Consider the following 16897-nt stretch of genomic DNA (forward strand, 5'->3'; position numbering starts at 1 on the left):
TTTGGAGACCTGGTGAGTGTTATTTCTTGAGTTGGTCTGTCTTTATGGTCTGCTTATGTGCTGCAGTCAAGTTTTAGGGTCGGTGTTGATGGTTTTTCCTTTTCTTTAGTATGCAATTGAACACGGTGTATTTCTCTTTCATGCATACATTTGGTGTCTTTTCATAGTCCTATGACGTAGCAGGTATTAGGACCTGGTTTTCCTGAGCTGTCTGTCCTTTACTCTGCCACCCAGACAACTTGCTGGGATGTCACAGTCACAGGAGAGTCAGGGATTTGTTCTGAGGATGCTCAGGGCATCAGTCCTTGAGACTTCCTGTATTGAAGGTGTTTCTCTGTGAAACACTTTTGTTTCCTTGGAACAAGTATTTTCTCCTGGAAAAAAGCATCAAACAATGGGGAGTTCCCAAGGCTGCTACCACAGATTGCTGATAGGAAAGGGGAAAGCGAGGATATCCTAAAACTTGGGGAGATGGGAATGTGTGGGGAGGAAATTTATGTGACGCTTCATGTCTCTATCTCTCTTCTCTGAGATGATCATCCCCTAACACTGTCATGTAATGTCTTTCAGATACTGAGCCTTCAGCACGATGTCTTACCAAGAGCAGCAGTGCAAACAGCCCTGCCAGCCTCCTCCTGTGTGCCCACCCACAAAGTGCCCTGAGCCTTGTCCTCCTCCAAAGTGCCCAGAACCTTGTCCTCCCCCAAAGTGTCCTGAGCCTTGTCCTCCCTCAAAGTGTCCTGAGCCCTGTCCTCCTCCTAAGTGCCCCGAGCCTTGCCCCCCTCAGCCATGCCAGCAGAAATGCCCTCCTGTGCAACCTCCTTCACCCTGCCAGCAGAAGTGCCCACCCACGAGCAAGTGAGTGCTTTAGCAGTCATCAGGATCAAGAGAAGAGGTGGGAATTTGTCTTCCATACTTCCACAGAAACACTTCCAACGCACTTCAAAGCCTGCCATGGATGCAAGAGAATCTTGTCCACCCTTCTCTTTCCATGTTTCTGCGAAGGCTTTCCCCTGAAGTTGTTCTGTTTCTGCTGTCAAGGGGTGGATGAGAATGGTCCTTCCTCACTGGTTCAGTGTCCCAGATGCTCAGTGATGAAAGCATCTTCCCACCCTGTGCACTCAGAGGATGTTTCCAGAACTCCCAGTCTCCTTGCTTGTGTGGTTGTCACTGTGGCTTCATTTCCTGAATAAAGTACAATATGGCTGTTTGTACTCATTAGTTTTTTTTCTTCTAAAACTGACTCTATGACCTTACTGATATGCTCCTGTTATATTGCTTTTATTCATTATTGCCCGGGTCATTCCATTGTAATCATATGTTGACTGTATTTTGGACCATAACATAGATTTCTTAGTGTTGGTTTGCTTGAGAGACAGAGTTTCCTTTTGTACAACTACAAGCTGTTAGCACATGCTATTTTAAGGCGATTATGCGGTATTCAGATATGCATGTGGCACTTAGTACAAATATCCCCCCACTTCCCCTTTGTCATCAACCTACCCTTATTATCTTTTCCTTCTTCAATATTTGAAACATTGATGCCAACATTGTATTTAAGACTGGATTTATTTCCCTGAACATGATGATATGCAGTTTCATTTATTTACCTGCAGAGGACATGATATGGGTTTACATGACTGATCATTACTCCAGTCCACCTAAGTGTCACTTTTTTTTTAAATCCTTTCATCCATTTGTGAGTAGCTGTACTGACTTAATTACCTTGCATGTTAGGAGTAGTTCTGAAATATAGACGGATATGCAGGCATCTCTAATGTATGCCATATGTGACTTCTTTTATTGAAAACCCAAGTGATGGTGCTGTATCATATGATCATTCTGCTTTAGTGTTATTTCTTCGGAGGAAACTCCATACTGATTTCCATATGTGATGGGTTAATCTCTTATGTCACACTCTGAGAGTTTGTGTTCTTTTTTCTCCACTCCTCTGCCAGGACTTGTTATTATTTTGATGGTCCTCATCCTTACATGGTTGACTGGTATTCTGGTGTAGGTGTGAACAACTTTTTGTTAATGTTACTTGTGGAAACTGCTGTTTGCCAAAGTGTTACCTTTGGTTACAATTGAGCTATTTCATGCCATTTGATTGACAAATATGAGGCACCTAAATAGCACTAAGGAAGTGATAATTTAGAAGCTACTGATGCACATTTTTTCACAGCCCTCACTATAATCCCCACTTCCATCTGCAACATCCACATCCCCAGAACCAATATGACCATCATTATTACAACCACTACAAGTTATCAACCAGCTACCTCTGCCTACCTTCACTATCACTGCCAGCTTGTCTATTATTACCCAACTAAGAGACCATGTTCATCACCATTTTAATGTCTATTATCTCCAGTATCACCATTATATAAAGTAATAAAATATTGATAACTTTAGAAGCATGTGGGAAGTATATTCCAGCCTAAGAATTTGAGACCTGCATGGATCCTCCTATTGCTTCTTATTATTTCTTTCACTTGGTAATATAGAATCTTGACTTTTCAGGGACTTTTTTTAATGGCTTAGATTATATCCTAGTAAATATTAAATCAAATGAAGAAATAGAAAAATGTTAGAACTTCATGTTCAGGCCTGTCATTTGATTCATAAAATCCCATAGAAAATTAGGATAAAAATATGCAGGTTGAACTCAGCGTCATTTGACCTTAAAAGATTATAAAACTAAGAGAACCAAACGTGAAACTCAATTATGGATGACTCCTAAAAGGACAATTGTGTGTGTATCTGTGTCTGTGCACTCATCTTCCTTGTCTCTGCATGTCTGTGCACACATCTTCCTTGTCTCTGGTCTTGAAGGTTCACACTTGAGAACGTGCACTGTGCGCCCTGTTCATCTGTGACTGCTTGTCATGGAGCTTCTGTGGAAGGAACGCCCCTTTGGTATCTCAGCCTTGCCTGAGTTTCAGCTGGTGCCAAATTGGCATTGTAAGAAGCCTCTGTTTTAAAAATAATATAATTCACCTATACATTGTAAAAGGTGAAAGATTTCATCATGCTATTAAATAAATGTTGATAGAGAGTCATCACCCTCATCCACTGTACTCACATAGGAGAACAAACACTTAATAATTTTTTTATATTTTAAATGCATATTTTATTTTTAAAAATGAAAACAAACTTTTTTTTTCATTTTATACCAATCCCAGTTCCCACTCCCTCCCCTCCTCCCATTCCCTCCACCTACTCCTCCCACCAATCCCATTCACTCCTCAGAGAGGGTAAGGCATTTTGTTTTGGGGAAGGTCTAATGTCTTCCTACTATATCTAGGCTGAGCAAGGTATCCATCCAAAGACAATAGGTTTCCAAAAATCCAGTGAATCTTGGTGCCACAACCAGCGACCCTGCAGTATGCCTCAGCCATACATCTGTCACCAACATTCAGAGAGACTAGTTTGGCCTTATGCTGGTTCATTCCCTGTCTGGCTAGAGTTGGTGAGCTCCCATTAGCTCAGGTAAACTGCTTCAGTGGATATCCCCATCATAGTCTTGACGTCTTTGCTTATATTCTTACTCTTCCCACTCTTCAACTGACCTTGGGAGTTCAGCCTAGTGCTCCACTGTGGTTCTCTGACTCTGTTTCCATCAGTTGCTGGATGAAGGTTCTATGATAATGTTTAATCCCAGCACTCGGGAGGCAGAGGCAGGCGGATCTCTGTGAGTTCGAGGTCAGCCTGGTCTACAAGAGCTAGTTCCAGGACAGGAACCAAATGAGACGGAGAAACCCTGTCTCAAAAATCAAAAAAAAAAAAAAATAGTCATCAATCTGACTACAGGGCAAGGCCAGTTCGGGCATCCTTTCCTCTATTGCTTAGGGTCTTAGCTGTGGTCATCCTCGCGGAATCCTGGGAATTTCTCTAGTGCCAGGTTTCTTGCTAGCCCTATAATGACTCCCTCAATCAAATTATCTTCTCCCTTTCTTTCATCTCTATCTCAACTACCCTGTTTCCTCAAGTTCTCCCCTCTCGCCTTCTTCCCTGCTTTTCCCCTTCCACCCTCTCTTCTCCCCCCACCCTATGCTCACAATTTTCTCAGGTTATCTAGTCTATTTTCCCTTTCTAGGTGGATATATGTATATTTTCCTTAGGGTGCATCTTGTTACTTAGCTTTTCTAGGGTCAGGAACTATAGGCTCAGTATTCTTTGTTTACAGATAATTTTCACTTATGAGTGAGTACATACCATGTTCATCTTTCTGGGTCTGGGTTACTTCACTGAAGATATTTTTTTTCCTAATTCGATCTATTTGCATGCAAATTTCAAGATGTCATTTTTTTTTTTACCACTGACTAATGCCCCAATATTTAAATGTGCCACATTTTCTTTATCTATTCTTTGGCATCTAGGTTGTCTTTACGTTCTGGCTACTACAAATAAACAATACTGCTATGAACATAGTTGAAGAAATGCCCTTGTAGTATGATTATCTTTTTTTGGTACATGCCCAAGAGCAGTATTGCTTGGTCCTGGGGTATGGTGATTCCTAATTTTCTGAGAAACCGCCATACTGATTTTCAGAGTGGTTGTACAAGTTTGAATTACCACCAGCAATGGAGAAGTGGTCCCCTTACTCCACATCCTCTCCTAGCCTAAGTTATCATTGGTGCTTTCGATCTTAGCCATTTTGACTGGCACAAGGTGATATTTCTCTGATGGCTAAGGATGTTGAACTTTTCCTTAAGTATCTTTTGGTCATTTGAGATTCTTACGTTGAGAATTTTCTCTGTTTGCCTATGTACCCCATTTCTAAATTGGGTTATTTGGAATTTTGATATCTAATTTCTTGAGTTCTTAATATGTTTTGGAGATCAGTTCTCTGTGTGATGTGGGATTGGTAAAGATCTTTTCTCTTTCATTAGGGTGCCTTTTTTGTCTTATTGACTGTGTCCTATGAATTACAGAACCTTCTCTCTCTTAGAATGTCCCATTTATTAATTGTTGCTCTCAGTGTCTGTACTACTGCAGTTATATTCAGAAAGTGGTGTTCTTTACCAATGTGTTCAAGTATTCTTTACACTTTCTCTTCTGTGAGGTTCAGTGTGGTTGGTTTAATGTTGAGGTCTTTGATCCATTTGGACTTGAGTTTTGTACATGGCTATAAAGATGGATCATTTGCATTCTTCTACATGTGGATATCCAGTTATGCCAGCATCATTTTTTGAAGATGCTTTCTTTTTCTAATTTATATTTTTAGCTTATTTGTCAGAAATCAAGTGTTCATAGGTGTGTGGATTGATTTCCTGTTCTTCAATTTAATTCTATTCTTCCTCTTTTCTGTTTTTATGATAATACCAGGCTGTTTTCATTACTGTAGCTCTATAGTAGAGTTTCAAGTTTGGGATTGTGATGCCTCCAGAATTTTTTTTTTGTTGTACAGGATTTGTTTTGCTACCCTGGGTTTTTTTTTTCCATGTGAAGTTGATTATTGTTCTTTTGAGGTCTGGGAAGAATTTTGCTGGGTTTTTGATGGGCATTGCATTGAATCTGTAGCTTGCTTTTGGAAAGATTCTATTTTTTAAAACTACACTAATTCTACCTACTGAACAGCATGGGAGATCTTTCCATTTTCTGGTGTCTTCTTCACTTTCTTTCTTCAGAGTTTAAATGTTCTTGTCATATAAGTCTTTCACTTGCTTGGTTAGCATTACCCCAAAGTATTTTATGTTTTTTGCAGATACTGTAAAGGGTGATGTTTCTCTGATTTATTTTTAGTCCATTTATCATCTGTATAAGGGCTACTGATATTTTTCTGAGTTAATCTTGTATCCTGCTACATCACTGAAGGTGTTTTCAAGTTATAGAAGTTCTCTGGTAGAATTTTTGGGGTCACTTAAGTATAGTATCATATCATCTGCAAATAGTGAGAGTTTGTTTCCTTCTTTTTTGATTTGTATTCCTTGATTTCATTTTGTTGTTTTCTTATTGCTCTAGCTAGAACTTCAAGGACTATATTGAATAGATATGAAGAGAGTGGACAACCTTGTCTTGTTTCTGATTTCAATGGGAGAACTTTGAATTTCTCTTTCCTTAGTTTGATGTTGGCTGTTGGCTTGCTGTATATTGCTTTTATTATGATTAGGTATGTTTCTTGTATCCCTGCTCTCTCCAAGACTTTTTCATGCACGGGTGTTAAATTTTGTGAAAGCCTTTTTCAAAATCTAATGAACTGATCATGTGGTTTTTTTTTCAGTTCGTTTATATAGGGGTTTACCTTGACAGATTTTCATATGCTGAACCATCCCTGCAACTCTGGGATGAAGACTACTTAGTCATGGTAGTTGATTTTTCTGATGTGTTTTTAGATTTGGTTTGCTAGTATTTTATTGAATATTTTTGCATCAATGTTCATGAGTGAGACTGGTCTGTAATTCTCTTTCTTAGTTGTGTCATTGTGTTGTTTGGCTATCAGGGTAATTGCCACCTCTAAAAAGAGTTTAGCAATATTCGTTCGGTTTTTATTGTGTGGAACAGCTTGGGGAGTATTGGTGTTAGTTCTTCTTTGAAAATCTTGTAAAATTCTGCACTGAAACCATCTGGTACCAGTCTTTCTTGGTTGGGAGACTTTTGATGACTGCTTCTATTTCCTTAGCCATTATAGTTCTATTTAATTTGTTTATCTGGTCTTGATTTAAATTTGGCAAGTGATGTTTATCCAGAAAGTTGTCCATTTTTTTTTTGTGGTGTACAGGCTTTTGAAATATGACTTGATGAGTCTCTGGATTTCTCTGTTGTTGTGTCTCTCTTTTCTTTTCTGATATGCTTCATTTGAATATCTTCTCTCTGCTTTTTGGTTAGTTTGAAAATTTATGTGTTTTGCTGATTTTCTTGAAGAACCAACTCTTTGTCTCATTTATTCTTTGTATTGTTTTCTTTGTTTCTATTTTGTTGATTTTAGCTCTCAATTTGATTATTTCTTGTTGTCTAGTCCTCTGGGGAGAGTTTGCTTCTTTTTGTTCTAGAACTTTCAGGTATTCTGTTAACTCACTAGTGTGAAATTTTTTTTTTCAGTTTTTTTTTATATATAGGAATTTAAAGTTATGAACTTTCCTATTAACACTGCTTTCATTGTGTCCCATAAGCTTGGGTATGTTGTATGTTCATTTTAATTGAATCTTAGGAAGTCTTATTTTCTTTCTTTCTTTTTTTCCTTGACACATCAGTGATTCAAGTGAGCATTATTCAGTTTCCATGTGTTTGTGGGCTCTGGAATTAGAGTTGTGGTTGAATTCTAGCTTTAAGGCATGGCGATCTGATAAGATACATGGGGTTATTCTAATTTTTTGTATCTGTTGAGGTTTGCTTTGTTACTGAGTGTGTGGTCAGTTTTTAAGAGGGTTCAGTGGGAGTGCTGAGAAGAAACTATAATCTTTTGTGTTTGGGTGGAATGTTCTATAGATGTTTGTTAAGTCCATTTGTATCATAACATTTATTAATTCCCTCATTTGTCTGTTAAGTTTCTATCTGGAAGATTTTTCCAGTGGTGAGAATAGAGTGTTGAAGTCTCCAGCTGTTAGTGTATGGGGCTTAATGTGTGATTTAAGCTTTAGAAGTACTTCTTTTACATATGAGGGTGCCCTTGTATTTGGGGGATATGTGTTCAGTATTGATATTTCTTCTTGGTGGCTTTTTTTCCTGTTCAAATATGAAAATGTCCTTCTTGGTCTCTTTTGATTGATCTTAGTTTGAAGTCTATTTTATAATGGATAGATACCCCAGCTTGTTTCTTTGGTCAGTTTGATTGGGAAATTTTTTCGCAACATGTCTGTCTTTGAGACTGAGGTGTGTTTCTTGTATTCAGGAGAAGGATGGATTCTGTTTTTGTATCCAAATTCTAAGCCAGAGTCTTTTTATAGGTGAGTTGAGTCCATTTATATTAAGGGATATTAATGACCAGTGTTGGTAGTTCCTGTCATTTTAGTTTTCATTTTAGGTAATGTTATTGTGTGTGCTTTTCCCTTTTGGGGGATTTGCTGCTGTGAGATTATTTATTCTGTGTGTGTTTTGTGGGTGCAGCTGACTTCTGTGGGTTGGAGTTTTCCTTCTAGTACTTTGTGTATGTCTGGGTTTGGACTAGGTATTGTTAAATCTGGTTCTGTCATGGAATGTCTTAGTTTCTTCATCTATGGTCACTGAAATTTTTTCTGGATATATTATCTGTGGTCTCTTAAAGTCTGCATAACGCTTGACCAAGCCCTTCTGGCTTTCATTTTTTCCACTGAGAATTTAGCCATTATTCTAAGAGGTCTGCCTTTATATGTTCCTTAGTCTTTTTTTTTTTTTGCCACTCTTAATATTCTTTCTTTATTCTGTATGATTTTTATGTGGTGAGGGGACTTTTTTTTTTTTTTGGTTCTGTCTGTTTTGTGTTCTGTAAGCATCTGGTACCTTCATAAGCATACTTTTTTTGGTTAGGAAAGTTTTCTTCTATGATTTTGATGACTATATTGTCTGTGCCTTGACTTGGACTTATTTTATCCCTATTATTTTAGATTTGGTCTTTTCATGGTGTCCCATATTTCCTGGATATTTTGTGTTAAGCTTTTGTTAGATTTAACATTTTATTTAATCAATTAGTCTGTTTCCTCTGTCATATCTTCAATGCCTCAGATTATTTCTTTCATCTCTTTTGTTCCGCTGTTTATGCTTGCAATTGTGGTTTCTGATGGTTTACCCATAATTATCATTTCTAGAATTTCCTTGGTTCATGTTTTCTTTATTGTCTCTATTTTGATTATAAAGTCTTGAATCATTTCTTTCGTCTGTTTGGTTGCCTTTTCTTGGTTTTCTTTAGGGATTTGTTGACGTCTTCCAATATATTGTTTGTCTTTTCCTCCACTTCTTTGTGGGAATTTTTCATTTCCTCTTTAAGGAAATGAAACATTTTCTTATAGTCATTTTTTATGTTATCTTCTTCTGCTTCACCTGTGTTGTGGTTTTCAAGTCTTCCTGCTGTTGGTCCTTTGGTTTTTGGTGGTGATGTGTTGCTTTCTTTTTTTTCTTTTTTCTTTTTTTTGCTGTCAATTGTGTTCTTACCTTGTTGTCTACAAATCTTTTCTGTAATTGGTGTAGTTGGGGTTGTGTCTCCAGTGATCAACCTTCCAGGCTCCACATGGTTGAGTCGGGGCCATGATGCAGGTCAAAATAAATGTCGCTCAGCAGGCAGGCTGAGGTTGGGCATATGCCGGCTTTCCTTGCCTGCTAGCTATGGGGGAGGTTGTGTGCCAGTGGGTGGAACTTCCTTGCCAGCTGGCTCTGGTGGTGGTTGGGCACGCATGGGCTGCCTTTTCTTGCCTACTGGCTCCAGGGGACATTGGGCATGGACGGGCTAAATGATAGTTTCATAATTAAAATACTAGAGAGATGATGTAATTACCAATCTTAGTTGGTAGTCCTCTCATCGTGGCCAATATGATAATCTTCCTGTTTCAAATCAAAGAATGTGTTTTTTTTTTTCTACATGTGTTCTCATAACAGCCTGAAGCATCACAAAGGTTCAAGTTTCACAATTTACCACTGCCCAGGGATCCTCCTTTCTCTGCCTTCCCAGCAAAATGAACAGCAAGAAAACATATGAGTCTATTTCAAAGCAATGAATTATAGAACTGAAATGCATGTTTGTAGACAATGAAAGACAAATGGCTGAGAACTCTTAGATGTGTTAACATCCTTAGCCAGCCGGGAAATAAAAAAAAATACTATTCAGAGATTTTGTCTTACTTCAGTCAGAATGACCAAGATCAATAAAAGAAATGACACTCCAGGCTAGTAAAGATGCAGGGAAAGGGTTGCACACTTTCTTTTATGTTGAATGAAAACTGGTTCAGCTGCTGTCAAAATCAATGGAGAGAATACTGGATATTTTATCTTATTTAATAAGTAGCAAGGTACAGAAGAATAGCGGCGCTAGTTCTCCCATATACATGCCCTTGTTCACTGTGGCAGCCAAAAAATGTGAGCCTATTTCTACCTTATATGACGATCACAGAGTTTCCCTGAGATCATTCTTAGGTGTGATATGCAAACTTGGAGAGCAGTGAGTCTCCTCCTGACCTGGCCCTATGGGCTGTGCACTAACCTTTATGAGCCATCCACTGGTGGTGTGAGTCTTGACTCCTGGCCTCAGGTGTAGAACTGATGACTCTTCCCCTTCAGGGACATGGACAATGGCATTCTCAGCCGAATCCTTCCTTACTGTCAAAAGCACTGTCAGTCACAGGAAGCTGACATGTTCCACCCAGGTGGATTCAGTGCCCATGTGCTTCCCAGAGCACAGCTGGGACTCGTTAATCAGCTATTCTTTCTCCTCCAACTACAACCCAGCTTTCCAGGACCGAAGAAAATACATTCCTCTTTTCTGAACTCCTTTCGTCTTCTCTTAAGGAGGTTCTAGATTCTTGAATTGATCTGGGTGTTCTTTTATACTTTAACCAAGTTCCTGGGACATCACAAGTGATAGCAATGACAGAGGTTACTGTCATCACTGAGACAACCAGTATGCCACTATTTAAAATGCAGTGCCTTTTCTTCAAGTATCAGTATTCTGTCCTTTGGAAGAAAGATGTTTTCTTACAGAAAATGTGAAGAAAAAGTTTGCTTTTCTAGGCTAATGAAACAAAAGGGTGACATGGAAGGGAAATACAAGAAGTCTGGAGCAGGAATTGGGATTAAGGAAGAGTTGTGATATTTCATAAAATGGAGTTTCTTTCTTTGTGGGGAAACACCTCTTGTGACAAATGTCACATGGTGTCTTTCAGATCCCGAGATTTCAGCATGATGTCTTACCAAGAGCAGCAGTGCAAGCTGCCCTCCCAGCCTCCTAATGTGTGCCCACCCACAAAGTGTTCTGAGCCTTGTCCTCCTCCTAAGTGCCCTGAGCCTTTTCCACCCTCAACATGCTCTGAGCCGTGTCCTCCTCCAAAGTGCCCAGACCCTAGGCCTCCTTCAAAGTGTTATAAAGTCAACCAACAACAACAAACACCAAACTTTTAATTAATTCTGCCAGTTTTCATGCAGCAATATATCATTAACAAATATTAGAAAAGCAAGACATGATGTATGTAGTTATGTGGCAGGTAAAAATGTAAGACTGATATTGTGTGTGTTTCTCTGTGTGTTTGTGTGTGAGTGTGCATCCATGAGTGTCTGCCTGTGTACATTTGCAATAATGAGCACATGTGTTGTAATTTTAGGATTCAGTAGATTATATGTTTTGAGAATTCTAATAGAAACTCAACTAGGTGTGTATCACAGCCAAGGTGGGCTCAACAGTGCCTTACACAAGAGAACAGGAGAGACTGTAAGTCTTCATTCTAACTATCCAAACAAGAGCATGCTAACTTAGGACAAGTGTGATTTTAGTTCCTCTGTCTTCATGATAAACAGTTTTATAGTTATCATTAGAGGGGAATCTATAGGTATTTGAGATGGCGCTCCAGAAGAGGGTCAAATTATGGCCCAAACTCAGCAGCGTCCCCTGTGAACAGCATATTAGATTTTCCATGGTTACAGAAAGGAATTAAACGTAGGCAGGAATCACGACCCGTTTCTGGGAAGAGGTTTGTCAAAGATGCAGCTGAGAGCACAGCTGTGGTTCCCTGTCCTGCTTTCAGCACACAAGCGAATAAAAACCAGAAAACAGGAATATGAATATGACAGTGCAGCAAAGAATAGCAGTGAGACGAAGCAGGGCAAAAAGGACACAGAGAGGTGTAACAAAGAAAGAAATACTGTTTTCAATAAAGAAAGACAACTGAGATAACCGGGGAGGTCTTGCTGAAATTGAAAAGACAGGAGGGCCCACTGAGTCACAGGGCTCACAGCGATGGTGTCCAGGAACAGGATATTTCCTATGTTGTAGAGTCCCAGTCAGACAGTCATACATGGATTTGCATTTTGGTTGGGAAATTCTTGGACCTGCCCATTATCACAGCTCTACTCCCTCTGGGAGGGGCAGCCAGTCCTATAAAGAGGCCCTTGACTGTGTGACTGCAGACTCCCGGTGCTCACGTCCTGGACTCTGAGTTTGGAGAACCTGGTGAGTGTTTCTTGGGTTGGTCTGTCTTTATGGTCTGCTTATGTGCTCCAGTCAGTTTTGAGGGACTAAGTGTGATGAGTCCAGTTGTATTCCTGGGATGAACAGGGACAACTTAGCAATCAGAAATATAGCAATGGATACAATGGTTCACTGTGAAAGGTGGCTTTTCCTTTTATTTGCTAAGTGGTTGAACAGAGTATTTTCTCTTTCATGTGCATCTTTTGATGTCCTTTTCAGAGCCCCATACCTTAGAAGATATCAGAATCTGGAACTTTCCTGAGCTGTCCTTTATTCTGCAACCCCAGACAAGATGCTGGGATGTCACAAGTAACAAGGGAGAAAGAGATGCGCTCTCAAATTTTGCACAGTGTTCTAGAACTTGAGGTTGTCTCTCTCAAAGGAATTTCTGTGTGAAAAGAGCCCTACTTATTTTGCTAAAATAAAGTATTTATTTCCTGGAAGGAGTCATAAAATGAAGGTTACATCCCAAAGCTAGTACCACAGATTGCTGAAGGAAAAGGAGAAACCAGGCTGTCCTAAACCAGGAGTTGAGGAATAGGCACATGTGTGGAGAGAGAAGTAGATGTGTTGTTCCATGTCTCTGTCTCTCTATGGATCATCCCCTAACACTCTCTTGTAATGTCTTTCAGATCTGAGCCTTCAGCACGATGTCTTACCAAGAGCAGCAGTGCAAACAGCCCTGCCAGCCTCCTCCTGTGTGCCCACCCACAAAGTGCCCAGAGCCTTGTCCTCCTCCAAAGTGCCCTGAGCCCTGTCCTCCTCCAAAGTGCCCAGAGCCCTGTCCTCCTCCAAAGTGCCCTGAGCCTTGTCCTCCTCCAAAGTGCCCAGAGCCTTGCCCCCCTCAGCCATGCCAGCAGAAATGCCCTCCTGTGCAACCTCCTTCACCCTGCCAGCAGAAGTGCCCACCCAAGAGCAAGTGAGTGCTTCAGCAGTCACCAGGACCAAGAGAAGAGGAGGAAATCTTCCTCCCATTCTTCCATAGAAACACTTCCGTCTTTGCTTCAAAGCCTGTCATGGATGCAGAAGAATCCTCTCCAGCCTTCACACTCCATGTGTCTGTGATGACCCCTGATAGGGTGGGCATTCTCCTGAGACTGTTCTTCTTCTGATGTCAAGGGGAGGCTGACAATGACCCTTCCACACCAACTCAGTGTCCCAGATGCTCAGTGATGAGCAGCATCTTCCCACCCTGTGCACTCAGAGGATGTTTCCAGAACTCTCAGTCTCCTTGTTTGTGTTGTTGTCACTGTGGCTTCATTTCCTGAATAAAGTACAATATGACTGTTAGTAGTCATGAGTTCTTTTTTTCTTCTATAACTCACTCTATGACCTTCCCGATATGCTCCTGTTACATTATTTTTATTCTTTGATGCCGGGGTCATCCTGTTGTAAGCAGATTTTGACTGTATTTTGGGTCATAACAAAGATTGCCTAGTGTTTGTTTGCTTGAGAGAAAGAGTTTCATTTCACACAAATACAGGTTCCTTGTTAGCATATGCCATTTTAAGAAGGTCATGTGGTATTCAGACATGCATGCATCACTTAGCACAAATATCTCCCGTAGCCCGTGTATTTCCCCTCATTTGTCCCCTTCATCTAATGTAACAGTTACACATCTACATCTTTTCCTCCTTAAATATTTCCTTTATTTTAATATTGTCTTTTACTCCTTTAATATTTGAAACATCAGTGCCAACCTTGTATTTGAGACTGGATTTTTCCCCTGAACATGATGATATGCAGTTGCATTTATTTGCCTGAAGAGCACATGATATCATTGTTTTATCATTCCTCTACTCCACCCAAGTGCCGCATTCTTATCCCATCCACTTCTGGTGTGCAGCTGTACTGACTAATTTACCTTGCATATTAGGAGTAGTACTGAAATAGAGATTGATATGCAGGCATCTCTATTCTACGCTGTATGTGACTTCTATTGTTAAAAACCCAACTGATGGTGCTGAATCATATGATCATTCTACTTTAGTGCTATTTCTTTGGAGGAAACCCCATACTGATTTCCATATTTCATGGGTTAGTCTCCTCTCTCAACTCTGAGAGTTTGTGTTCTTTTTCCTTCACTCCTCTGCCAGGACTTGTTACTATTTTAATGGTCCTCATCCTTTCATGGGTTGACTGGTCTTGTGGAGGCTTGGTTTTCTGTTCTGTAATGGCTAAATATGTATTTTCTTGCTAATTTTACTTGTGGAAACTCCTGTTTGCCAAAGTCTTGCCTTTGGTCACAATTGAGCTAATGCATGCCATTTGATTGACACAATATGAGGCACATAATTAGCACTAAGCACCTGCTAATTTAGAAGTGACTGAAGCACATCATTTCTATGACCCTCTCTCCTGCATCCTCTTCCATGTGCAACATTTCAGTATCATCAACAATACCACCATCATTACCTCAACCACTACAAGCTATTACACCAGCTAGAACTGCCTACCTGAGAATTTTATTCAATGTATTTTAACGATATTGACTCAGTTCCTTACCAACAATGTCCTTATCAACACACTGTGCCTTTCCTTCTCTTCCCACACAACCTTGATTACTTTTTCATTTGCTTCCCCTTGCCCAAGCACTTCCGGTTTTGTAGTCTCACTGCCCTAGACAGTAGGTCCTCCTGGGATTTTAGTCAATATATCAAGTTTCACATAATTAAAAACGGACACACCCCTTTCAGAAGTTGTCAACTGCCAATGGAGTTTAATTGGTAGCATTTCATTCTTACCCTCTCTTGCGTGATGCATTTGGTCTGGTTTGAGCTTTCCCATGACTGTGCATGCTGTGTCAATAGTTATGTGTTCAAACGTTTAATAGTCTGATTATATGAATAAAACAGTTTCTACCTCTTCTGTGACGTAATGTTGAACTTACACAAGTTTCTCATTCTTTGCACCATTTATCAATTTTGAGTCTCTGTGTTATGTATTCACTGCAAGGAGAAACTCCTCTGATGAAGAACGAGATATAGTGATATTACTGTGGCAATCTTATTAGGAATTGCTGGTTGATTTGTTCATTTAGCAGAATAATAGCGTTGATTGGATAATCCTTGAGGGTCTATGTCCTATCTAGCTACAGAGTCTCTCCCCTTTAATGGTGCTAGGTATGCATTTTGTCTCAGAGAAGAACCTTAAATCCAAACAGAAAGTGGTTGGTTGCACCCATTCATTTGTGCCACTGTCACACCAGTGGTCATATCTTGTCAAGCCAGTCACTGTTGTAAGTTGCAGTGTTCAGAACTGGGTAAGGCTGGTGAGTACTTTTCTACTTCAGCAGTGTACATAGCACCTTACAGTATCATAAGGGCTGGCCAATAGACATGAATTGTTCATGAACACCTCTTAGATTTCTCCATGTTGTCTGTCTTAAGCATTGCTGTCTATAGAAATGGGGTCTTAGCATGTTGTTCTGGAGTATGGACAAGTTACAGGCAATAATGGGTAAGAAAGTGAATTCAGTCTTTGAGACCCCACTGGCTAACAACTAAAGAGAGGGTAGCTGTGAGTGTTAATGAGTTTTGCATTTGTATTTTTATTATTCTTATTATTTTATTTCATTACTTTAAAAAATACCAATCCAAATTCCTACTTCCTCCCCTCCTCCCACTCCCCTCCCACTCTCCCCACACATGCTTTCTCCCCACCCCCTCCAATGTTAATAGAGGGCAAGGCACCCTTCCCTGTGGAAAGTCCAAGGCCTTTCCCACTATATCCAGGTTGAGTAAGGTATACATCCAAAGAGTATAGGATCCCAAAAATTCAGTATGAGCAGTAGAGACAAATTCTAGTGCCGTTGTCATTGGCCCCTCAGTCTGCCCCAACTGTCAACCACATTCAGTGGGACTAGTTCGATCCCATGCTCATTCATCTCAGTCCTCTTGGAGTTGGTAAGCTCCCATTAGCTCAGGCAAATTGTCTCAGTGGGTGAACCCCTCATGGTCTTGACCTCCTTCCTCATATTCTCCCTCCTTCGACTCTTCAACTGGATCTTGGGAGCTCAGTCCAGTGCGCTGATGTGGGTCTCTGCCTCTGTTTCTATAAGTTGTTGGATGAAGGTTCTATGGTGATATTTAAGATTACAGGGCACCCTCTCCTCTATTGCTTAGGGTCATCCTTGTGGGTTCCTGGGATTTTTTTTCTAGAGCCTGGTTTCTTGCTAACCCCAAAATGGCTCCTTCAATCAAGATATGTTTTTCCTTGATCTCATATCTGTCCTTCCATCATCTCGACTATCCCATTCCCTCAAGGTCTCCCCAACCCTCCCCTTCTTTCCCCCTCTTCCTCTACTCCCATTCCTTCTATCCCCCAAACCATGCCCCCAAATTTTGTCAGGTGATCTGCTTCCCATTTATTAAGATGAGCTATCTACTTGAGGTATTGCACCAACTGCAACAGTAAGGTAACTCCATTAAAACATTTTATATGTGTATATCTTCAGTAAGTTTTTAGTGTAGTAGATTTACATATGGCTTTTTTTTGAAAGGTCTTTAATGATAATCATCCTTCTCTATATACCTGATCTACCCTTCCCTCTCAAGTCCCATCACAAAGCATGTCTTCTCTTTGCATTATTTCCCTTTAACACTTTATACTGTTTTAAGTGGACTATATTCAAAGGAAGAACCTAGATGTAACAGACTCTATGTTACACTGACTTCCCAGGTCAGTAGGCAATGCTGTAATTGACACAGCAGAAGTCAGGCATGACCTATGATGATCCTTTATGTTTGATATGCAAATATGGAGAGTAGTAAGTCTCTAACCGGCCTGACTGGTAGTATGGGTACTAAC

At 40.1% G+C, this 16897-nt stretch overlaps 3 protein-coding genes across 6 annotated transcripts in view; all 3 read left to right on the forward strand.

Annotated features, from left to right (window-relative positions):
- LOC126516080 (small proline-rich protein 2D-like) overlaps window positions 1-16897 on the forward strand; it is a 78947-nt gene that overhangs the window by 32019 nt on the left and 30031 nt on the right. The window contains exon 1 of one of the 4 annotated variants that reach the window (XM_050166242.1): window positions 12000-12070. The exons of the other annotated variants lie outside the window; for them this stretch is intronic. The gene's annotated coding sequence lies outside the window, so the exon portion shown is untranslated. Of the gene's footprint in view, window positions 1-11999; window positions 12071-16897 lie in introns of those variants that run through there. 4 annotated transcript variants of the gene reach the window in all.
- On the forward strand, window positions 590-862 carry LOC126516076 (small proline-rich protein 2D-like). The gene has a single exon (XM_050166236.1). It carries the CDS (start codon window positions 590-592, stop codon window positions 860-862), a length of 273 nt encoding a protein of 90 aa, XP_050022193.1.
- On the forward strand, window positions 12726-13378 carry LOC126516075 (small proline-rich protein 2D). Its single transcript, XM_050166235.1, has one exon. The coding sequence runs from the start codon at window positions 12739-12741 to the stop codon at window positions 13009-13011; it is 273 nt and encodes a 90-aa protein (XP_050022192.1). The 5' UTR covers window positions 12726-12738; the 3' UTR covers window positions 13012-13378.

The sequence above is a fragment of the Alexandromys fortis genome, unplaced genomic scaffold (genome assembly GCF_014885135.2).
Source record: "Alexandromys fortis isolate MF-2015 unplaced genomic scaffold, M_Fortis_MF-2015_v1.1 scaffold_152, whole genome shotgun sequence".
In the NCBI taxonomy this organism is placed as follows: Eukaryota; Metazoa; Chordata; class Mammalia; order Rodentia; family Cricetidae; genus Alexandromys; species Alexandromys fortis.